This window comes from Arachis duranensis, chromosome 4 (assembly GCF_000817695.3).
Source record: "Arachis duranensis cultivar V14167 chromosome 4, aradu.V14167.gnm2.J7QH, whole genome shotgun sequence".
Lineage (NCBI taxonomy): Eukaryota > Viridiplantae > Streptophyta > Magnoliopsida > Fabales > Fabaceae > Arachis > Arachis duranensis.
The window spans coordinates 29,272,799-29,282,415 of record NC_029775.3 but is presented as its reverse complement, the minus strand read 5'-3'; the positions used below and the strand labels follow the sequence as shown (position 1 = coordinate 29,282,415).

General features: G+C 34.5%; 2 protein-coding genes across 3 annotated transcripts in view; both read right to left on the bottom strand.

The window, feature by feature from the left end:
• Positions 1–1,472, bottom strand: part of LOC107483937 (uncharacterized) — a 5,312-nt gene extending 3,840 nt beyond the window's left edge. Inside the window, exons 1-2 of the mRNA XM_016104550.3 lie at positions 952–1,472; positions 746–829 (exon numbers count right to left, since the gene is read on the bottom strand). Coding sequence (XP_015960036.1) covers positions 746–829; positions 952–1,063 — 196 coding nt within the window. The 5' untranslated portion in view covers positions 1,064–1,472. The remainder of the gene's footprint in view (positions 1–745; positions 830–951) is intronic.
• A 3,910-nt stretch (positions 1,473–5,382) lies between these two features.
• The window catches only part of LOC107483936 (tRNase Z TRZ1), a 5,772-nt gene continuing 1,537 nt past the window's right edge, over positions 5,383–9,617 (bottom strand). For both annotated transcript variants that reach the window (XM_052259866.1, XM_052259865.1), the window contains 8 exons: positions 9,161–9,379; positions 8,585–8,747; positions 8,414–8,484; positions 7,853–7,948; positions 6,890–7,003; positions 5,866–5,934; positions 5,706–5,780; positions 5,383–5,589 (listed from right to left, as the gene is read on the bottom strand). In XM_052259866.1, the coding sequence (XP_052115826.1) occupies positions 5,515–5,589; positions 5,706–5,780; positions 5,866–5,934; positions 6,890–7,003; positions 7,853–7,948; positions 8,414–8,484; positions 8,585–8,747; positions 9,161–9,370 (873 nt within the window). In that variant the 5' untranslated portion in view covers positions 9,371–9,379 and the 3' untranslated portion in view covers positions 5,383–5,514. The remainder of the gene's footprint in view (positions 5,590–5,705; positions 5,781–5,865; positions 5,935–6,889; positions 7,004–7,852; positions 7,949–8,413; positions 8,485–8,584; positions 8,748–9,160; positions 9,380–9,617) is intronic.

The window sequence follows — 9,617 nt, the reverse complement described above, 5'->3', positions numbered from 1 at the left end:
CACCGCAAGGAATGATACAAATAAAGCTATTTTCTCAATGCCAAAATATTCTTCTGTATACATGTTCTCATGTATGACGCTTCGATTAATCAGTTCACTGTGTCACATGTATTAGCAGTAAGGACTCGGAACAACTCAATGCTTTCAGTATGAATATAGTGCCTTTCTCAATAAAACATGACCTCTAAGACCTATAAAATTACTCAATCACCGAACAGGGGAAGAAAAAGTAAATCAAAACAAAACAAAAACAAAGAATGCCATCAACAATTATAAAAATCACCAACACTCACTATGATATGGGTTATTGTTGGCAACACTTGAATAATTAGAAAAGATACAATGTTTTCCCCTATCATATGCAGAGTTTTCACTTAGAGTTAAACTCCTAAACCAGACAAATTTTGTCTATTACAGAATTAACCTTTTACGTGGCATGAGTCAAGTTAGTTAACCATCAATTATATGTATATTCAGTGTTGTCTGTTTTGGTACAAAGGGGTTAAATAGAAAGCATATAAAAAACTAGCAAGGGTTATAGGTAATTACATATTGAGTTGTGTACTAATGGATTATTATGTTTGTCTTTAATAGCTTCTTACTAAAAACATTACAGAACTCATTGGGTAAAACAATGAATAAAATTAAATTATAAAACAACATAATCAAATTCATAAAAAAAATTCACTAACTAAATTAAAAAAAAATAGAAAAAACAGGGGAAGACAAAGGAAGAATATAATACCAGCTGTGTTTTCATCTTCGAGATCGATCTCTCGACGAAGTGCAGCCTCCTCATTCCTAAGCTCAGTAGGTATTGGCTTCCCTTCTACATAAAATTAACATTAAACACATGAACTAACAATAATAATAAAAAATTTTCACGAAAACAAGTGAATTAAAATTAAAAACGGTAACGAAAAATTCATATGGAAGGAAGGAAGGAAGAACCTTGAAGTGCTTCTCTGATCTTGCGCTTCTTTTCGTAGAGCAAGCGCTCTTTGCCTTCTAAGCTCTTCCTGTATAAATACTCCCTCCTCATGCGAATATTTCTACGCAACATTTTGGCAGCAACCACACAGACCCAAAGTGACACGCAGAGAAGAGACTGTTCGGAGAAGAGAAAGAGAGAAGAAGCTAAGCTGCTGGTGGTACACTGGTGGCGGCGGAAGGAACGGAGGCCACGGAGGAAGAGTGAATGAGTGACCGAGAAGGGAGAGACGTTGAGTGGGAGAGACGAGAGAGAGAAAGCTTGAGAGTTGAGCTTTTAGAGAAGAGCGGACAACCAGGCGATGCCTGACCACGACGGACGGCGGCAGTCCTTGCAGTGGTGGTGGAGAAGCTAGGTTTCAGGGTTTCAACTTTGAGCTTTCTTAATTTTGAACCGCAGAGAAGGGGAAGGAATGGATTCTGATGCCCTTTCTTTCTTTTAAATTCAAAACGTGGTCGTTTATTGTAAACCAATCGGATCACCGGTTAATTCCCGACCGGTTTAGTGATCTATAAACGGTTTTTAAAATTTCAGTTTTTTTCTTAGGACCGAACTAGGGGTGGCAAAGCGGGCTGGCCCACCCCAACCCTAAAATACAAATAAAAAATAGTCAAATTTTAATATAATTTGTTTACTATTTTTTTAATTTTTAACTTCAATAAAATTGTTCAAAATAATATTTGTCAATAAAATCATCTTTATTTTAAAAAATAAGTCACATAATTTGAGCATATATATGAAATTGTAAAATAAAATAAATAAAGTTAATAACTAAAAGAAGAATAAAAACAAAAAATGAAAAAAAAAGTGTTTAAAAATTCTATAATTATTAATTTTATAATAATAACCACTATTTTATTTAATAAAAAAAAAGAAAAATATAAAGCTTCGGCCCGGCGGACCGGCCCGCCCCGCTCCGCCAAAACCCGCCAATTTGGCGGTGCGGGTTTGGCGAATTTTTTTAATTTGGCGGGTTCGAAATCCTAGCCCGACCCGCCTTTTTTAGCGGGTTTTGCGGATCGGCCCGGCGGGCTCGACCCGTTTTACCATCCCTAGACCGAACTACATAGATGTTCGGTTCCCAATTTGAATAGTCTCACTATCCGATTCGATCCGATTTTCATAATCATGATCATTAAGTTTTCAATAGATCTAATCAAGTTTGATACTATGCCCAAAAATAACGCGGTTTCAATTCTTGAGCCAAAAAAGAATAAATTCCATCAAAAATTTAAACTTATAACAAATTCCTTATTAAAAAAAGCAATTGTGCTTAATATTATAATTTGAAAACTTATAAATTTAAAATTACAATTATTTAAGATTTATTGGTATTTTTTTATTTGACAAATTCATCATAATTTTTTAAGAATTCATTTGATATTTCATTTATAACTATTTTGTTTTAAGTCGACTTTTCTAATCCAATATTAATTCTAAAAGCTGGTCTCTAGTTGGCATTTTCCAATTCGACCAGCCAATCAGCTTTTGTTTATGTAGCGTCTAAAATGTGTAAATCTCTCCTGTATAATATCTCAAAATGTGTAAATATATGCTTTAAACTTTTTTATATTAGTCACTCTTCATTAATTAATCAATTATAAAATACGAATAAACTATCATTTTTTATAATCAAATATTTGAATATTGAAAAAACTAATTCATAAAAAAATAAAAAATAATACTAACATTGTATCTGTTCCAAGATAATACATAAAACCAATGTGATATATGCCTAGATGCGAGGTTTAGATTTCTTTGAATGAATGTTTCGACTTGTTTGCTAGGATAGTAGATTTGTATGATGTCTTTGTTTGAACGGTCGAAATACTTACAAGGGATTTCGATACTTAAGTTAGCAAGAGTTTTTGACAAGTCTAAGTAAATTGGGATTGACAAATACTTAAATTTAGTGGGGCATTTATAGAGGCGGGTGATTACTTAGCCACCACTCTCAATTCTCCTCATTTACAGCAGTGGACAGCATCTCCTCCAATATATGGAGAGTTATCTCACGTTAGAGTAATGGATAAATTGAGACGAATATCTGGAGTAGTGGGTTGACAAGGTCTTACTTGTCGCCTAAGTTGAGTCAGGTACGGTTCATAGATCTCGTACTCTCGAGTAGGTCGGGTGGATCGATCCGTGTGGTTAACTAGCACAATTTGCGTAGATCTGTTGGGGTTTTTTGGATTCATTGTTGAAGTGAATGTTTATTTGGACCATAGTTTTGGTTATGATATAAACAGTGCCCGTACTCGTGATCGAACTTACGGAAATTGGGATTTGAGCAAAGAAAGTTGTCATGTTATTGTCATTTTGCTTATTTGTTAAGAAGTCGTATAGATGCAAAACTTCTTACTTTGATAGGTCAGTATGCTCGACGTGATTGAAGCAATGTAGTTAGACAGCTCGACGTGATTTAATGGGACTGTCGCTTCGTTTTTTCATAATTGTCATTCTTCTTCTTCCAAGTTCCTGTTTTTCTTTGTTTCCATTGGTGCTTCCAAGATTTTCAGGCATTCTTTGTTACGTTTTTTGCCACTTCAATTTTAAGGTGGGTGTTTTTTCTTCTTCTTTCTCTCTGTATGCATTGTTGCTTTTTTCTCTGCTTTATTCTTTGTGGCTTTGTTACATGCTAGTGATTCCTTTTTTGTTGATCTTTTATTTATAAAGAATGTTTCTGAATTTCTGAGAATGTCTCCATGAAGATTGTTGGTTTGAAGGTACTTAGTAATTATAAATTATTGTTTCTGGCAAGATGATGTTTGTTGCTGTGAGTGCTTAATCTTTGTTATTGTATATGATTTTTTTGGGTTTACCTTGCCCCTAAGGGGTGCTGTTGTTGCCTTTCCTTTCTCTTAGAATCTTGATGAAATGAGAGGATTTTGTCATTATTATGATGATCTCCACTTCTAAATCTTGAATCAGATGGTGTGTGTCTATTTTATTGTTGGTCATCCGCCATTTGTCAAAGATTAGACTCGGTCCCTGACAATGGTGCCAATACTCTGAAGTAATACTTGAAACCAAGGTAATGTGATTTTAGACATGAGGTTCATATTCTTTTGGATGAAAGTTTCGACTTGTCCGCCGAGATAATGGATTTGTCCAACGCCCTCATCTGAACAGTGGTAATGAGTACTTGTAAAAAATTTTGATGATTAAATTAACAAAATCTTTAGACAAATTTAAATGAATTGTGATTGAGAAATTCCTGAATTTGATAATAGGTGATTGCACTCTCAATTCTCTTCATTTACAATAGTGGACAACTCCTCCGATATCTGGTGAGTTATCTCACATTAGAGTAATAAATGAATTAGTAATAAATGAATTAAGAGTAGTGCTAGGGAGTCAATGGCCTAAGTGTACAATGTGTACAATGGGCTAAACCTTTGGTCCATGAATAAAATGAACATCACCCACACTATCCAGAATAACCATCCGAATACCAGGGATAATAAACATCTCATGTCATAAAATCACTCATCCTAAAAACTTAGGTTAATTTTGGAGTTCACCAAAGATCGAACCCTTGACCTTTCGAATCTAGAACTCTAATACCATGTCATGAACCCACTCATCCCAAAAGCATAACCTAACGGGACAATGTAACACTAATACTCATATCTCTAATACTTCCTAAACCTCCATTGTACACATTGTACGCTTAGACCATTGGCTCCCTATACTTTTCCATGAATTAAAGACAAATATCTAAGATAGTGGGTTAACAAAATCTTACTTATCATCCAAGTCAGGTCGAGTATGGTTCACAAAACCCATGCCTCAAGTAAATCAAGTAGATCAACCCATGTGGTTAACTAGCACAATTTGTGTAAATCTATTATATTTTTTCTAGATTTCTTGCTGAAGTGAATATTTATTTGAACCATGATTTTGGATCATGGTATAAACCGTATCTATAAAAAATAAACTTCATTTGACCAAAGTACCGAATGGTTAATTTTAGAATTAACTTCATTAAATATTTTTCAAATTATTTTTTTTTATCGTCTTCAACTTTTTAACTTCTAAACCCATCTCAAGCCTTTAGTCCTTGCTACCACCATTACCCAACCTTTATAACATTAGCGATAAAATTAATAAGATTAAAAAGTAATATTTAAGGATAAAATTGTAATAAAAATCAGTGTTTTAGGTTTAATATCTATAACATTACAAATATTTTAAAACTGAAAACTGATTAAAGTTACAGCCAACCTGATCAACGACTAAGTAACTGGGGCCTAAAGCGGCCGACTTTGCCTTGCATTCCACTGCTCATTTTCCAGCAATGACAATGTGCAGTTTGCCTATGACCACGTGCTAAAAAAGCTGATGGATGGTTTTAAATTGCACCTACAATGGTGGTTGTGGTAGTGATGTGCTGTGAAAATTGGGATTAAAATGGTATACATAGTAAAGGTTGCAATTTCCGCTACGGTTCCAATGCAGTTAATGGCTAAACAACAATCTTGTGCCACATTGGTTACTTGAACCAAACTCCCAACTTCTTGTCAGAAACCTTCGGTAAGTGCAAAAGTTCGACCAGCTAGAGGAGGTGGCAAACCAGTTACAGCTTCTTCAATTTCCTGCATAGCATATGCAGCACAAAGATATAGCAACATTCTCCCAGGATCCCAATCACAAAGATCAGTGCTTTGAGAGGTTGAATATATTATTTTCAAGATTAAAGGTAGCATCTTACCTCCACGGTGTAACGTGCTGAAAAGTGAATCAAGAGGATTGCTCTGTTCTTAAACCGTTCGGCATAACCAATTATCTGGAAAACAACAGTCATAATAAATAAATTGCCACTGAAATTTACATGATGCATTGACTGCTTTTTGATGCAGTATATAGCATACCTCAGACAGATGCGTGTGTCCATAATCTTTGGCATGCTCCACAGTGATTGAATTGTTCACGAAGGTACACTAAAAGAGAAAAGGAGAAAAGCCAGAATTAGTTCATTGAGGTTGCAAAACTACAATCTAACACTAATGTTGTCGCACAATGAATTGTAAACATTTTGCTATTCTATAACTTTGTCATATAAGCATGGTTTTGTAGGTGTCTATTTCTTCTTACATTACCATCTAAACTTAACCATTTATCAATAGTGCTTCTAGAAACTGTTCCATTTATATTTATTTTCCTCACTAATTACAATCACCAACCCTCACTAATTACCATCACTAACTACACATCATATATTATTTTTTATTTGCTCACTCATCATCACTCTTAAATCATGGCCACAATGTTTCAACATTAAACTTCTATAAGTAACACTTACTACACTTGAGTTATTTCATCCGATGATACATTCGAAGATTCGTATTGGTATTACTGTAGAAATTTAAAGTTCGTATTACATATTTATAAAAGTTTCAGTTCATTGTTATTAACTTTTGAGAGAAGCGAATTCTCAAACTTTTTCCAACAATAGATGAGTTTACACAACATTATTCCAACTAGGAAACCAGCTTGTTCGGTTAATAACTGACAAACAAAAAGAATCCAAACATAGTCCTTTTCATCCAGAGAGAAAGAAAAAGAGAACGTTAGTTGAATGGAAAAATTAGGTTACAAACTCTTTCCAAATAACATATACTTGTATTTATTTTTATTCATTCTAAATAAATATTATTTTTCTTTCATTCTATGCAAGATTACTAAATTTATCATTAAACCAACACATACTTTCTTTGTTTCAAATAGAAAAAAGTATTATATAATATATACTACTATTTTTCAAAAAAATATATATCCATCTTAATCTACACATTACATGGGTCTAAGTCCAATCCATAAAGAATTATGAAACCTAACACACAACATATTCAATGATTTATAAGTTTAAACATGTTGGATAGATATCTCGTTCACCTCTATGACAAGAATTCTAGCCCGCAAAACATCAGTGTTACTTTCATCAACTATGAAATCTGACATGGTGTCTCCCGTGAATGCGACCTCAGGTTCTGTCAAAGTGTATGTTATCTGCCAAGAACCAAGCTTGATGATTAGCATGCAAAGTGAAACCAAAAGATATAACAGATGATCCACCACAACTTCTACCACAAATAGAGTGCAGTTGAACTTTTCACCAAACTTCCATGTAAATGATGCATGGATTATAAACAATATTCTTAAGCACAAAAATTAATTTAGAGAATCTGGCTCAAACCAAGAATAGAAAATGGTATCTATGATTTATACTATACCACAAACTGTTGGTATCAGTGTATCTCAGTAACAATAACATGGATTTACTGAGGAAATGTAGAAAAAATCTTAGGAAAACAAATACAGATAGTTCCTGGTATTCAAGGGGATCTGGTTTCTCCCCACAAGTTCATTTCCTTTTATACTGCTCCTAAAGAATCAAACTTGCCATCAACCCAATCTACCCATGAGTTGGTAGGTTGTTAAAATTTGAACCCACACATTGCATAACACTCCTCTTCCTCGTACAATGGCCCACACAAGCTACAGAAAGCTCAGTGCTTATGAGAATAAAAAATACTGAACAACAAATAACGACTCATTTGCCAATGTACTGCAAGAATATAACCACACTAAGTAATATGTAGTTCACCATTTTGAAGTTTAAGACCAAATATAAAAAATACAAACATTATGTTAATAGTCAGCTACAAGTTATAACCTCCTCCCTGGCCATGGCCACCAATCACCATTCCATTTTGTGTGCATTTCATTCTTCTTATCAAATACAGATTAACAAAAGATACGGAAAAAATACCAAACAATTGGGACAGATAGAGCACCATTAAAACTGCAACAATGTACATGTTTCGAATTGTTGACAGTAGAATAGTGAATACTGACCTCCACACCCGAAGACTTCAAATTCTTGATTTCATTTCCGGAAAGACCAATGTACTCTGGTTTAAGTTTCTGCCTTACATAGTACAGTATATAACCCTGCCCCAAAAGAGTGCATATTAATTAGATTAAATGCATATTAAGTTTCTGTCTTACATCAAAATGCTTTTGGTTTCGTAGAAAGGGTGTTGCTAAAGGTCGTTCAAAATTTATCTGGTGAATATGGTGACAAATGGAAGTTTGATAAACATAATTTTTAAAGCTATTTTCAAGACTTAAATTAAAACATAGATGATTTTAACTTAAAAATAAACAGCTTTAAAACTTCAAATATCGAGAGGATCAAGTAAGAGATTACAAAATAATAAAGCCTTTCAAAAATCATCTGCTATAGTGCCTCTCGGAATTGCCAATGGCACATAAACTGCAATGAGAAAGCATTATCAAAAGAGCTACCCTCAGAGTGCACCAGAACCTAAAGCTACATTTTTTAAACAATGCCCTAGTCTATAGCACTAAGGAATATATAGCTTATGACTCGAGCAGCAATTGCTGGTCGGGTACCTGGCTGGATATAACATGGTAAGTCCGAAATGCTTTTACTTTAAGATCTTTTCTCAAATAAAACTCCTCTCCTGCAAATGTAAGCCATGTATTAGCAACTACTGCACATGATTGGAATAACTCAAAACCTTGGATCTTAGTTGCATAAGTTTGATTGAAATTAACCATTACCTACATCTAACCCAATCAAGTTGTGCTTGAGCTCTGAATGGTCCATTTTCCTATGGACTTCAAAGAGTTTCTCTACATCCTCTTTTACTGAAATTGGTACAATAATTGTTGGTGGCTTCATACGGTACAGGCCACGTGTGGCAACATACATCGGTAGTCCTCCCTGATAAAACATTTGTATGTCACAAGACAGAAGTTCAACAACAAATTAATTCAGCCATACATTCACTAGATAAAACCCCGATGCAAAATATTAGCATAAAGGGCAGCTTGCTGCACAAGCATCCCCGTTAATGCAGGGTTTGGGGAAGGGCCGCACCGTGTAATGTACGCAGCCTAACGTGATAATTACATCAGTGGCTGCTTCCACGGTTTGAACCTGTGACCCCCGTGACTTTGAAATCACACAGAGACAACTCAATTGGTTTTTCCAAGGCTCCCCTTCAAAGTATTAGCTTAAACAATAAACAAAAAATTATTCATATGCTGGTTTGATAATATTATCACAATGTGATACATGTGCAACAAAATTCCAAACAGGATCTCATGCATGCATTATGCACAAAGAAGACTAACTATGTGATCCATGTGCGCATGGGAGATCAACAGAAAGTCTTGGGAAACGGCGCGAGGTGGGCAGCGACCGATGTCGAAAGCTACTTTAAGAGTGGGAAATATGATGCAAGTTTCATGGCCTCCAATGGACAGACCCCCAACTGGGTATCCCTCAATATTCAGATCCTTTGCTTTCTTTGAAGAATTTGGCTGCTCATTTTTTGGCTCCATAAACAATAACTGATATAACAGAAAATAAGAAAATCATAAGAGGAAGTAACATGAGATCAGAACAAATTAGTATAGGAACTAGAACCATTAACTTAAAAGAAGATAAGAAATAGAAGCCTAATCACAGAGTAACTTAAAAGTATACAAGCGCATGATTCAAATTCAAATGAAATAGTATTAATCTGTTAAACAACACCGTAATAGTCTATTAGAGGCACAATATGCACATAACATAATTGACAATCCA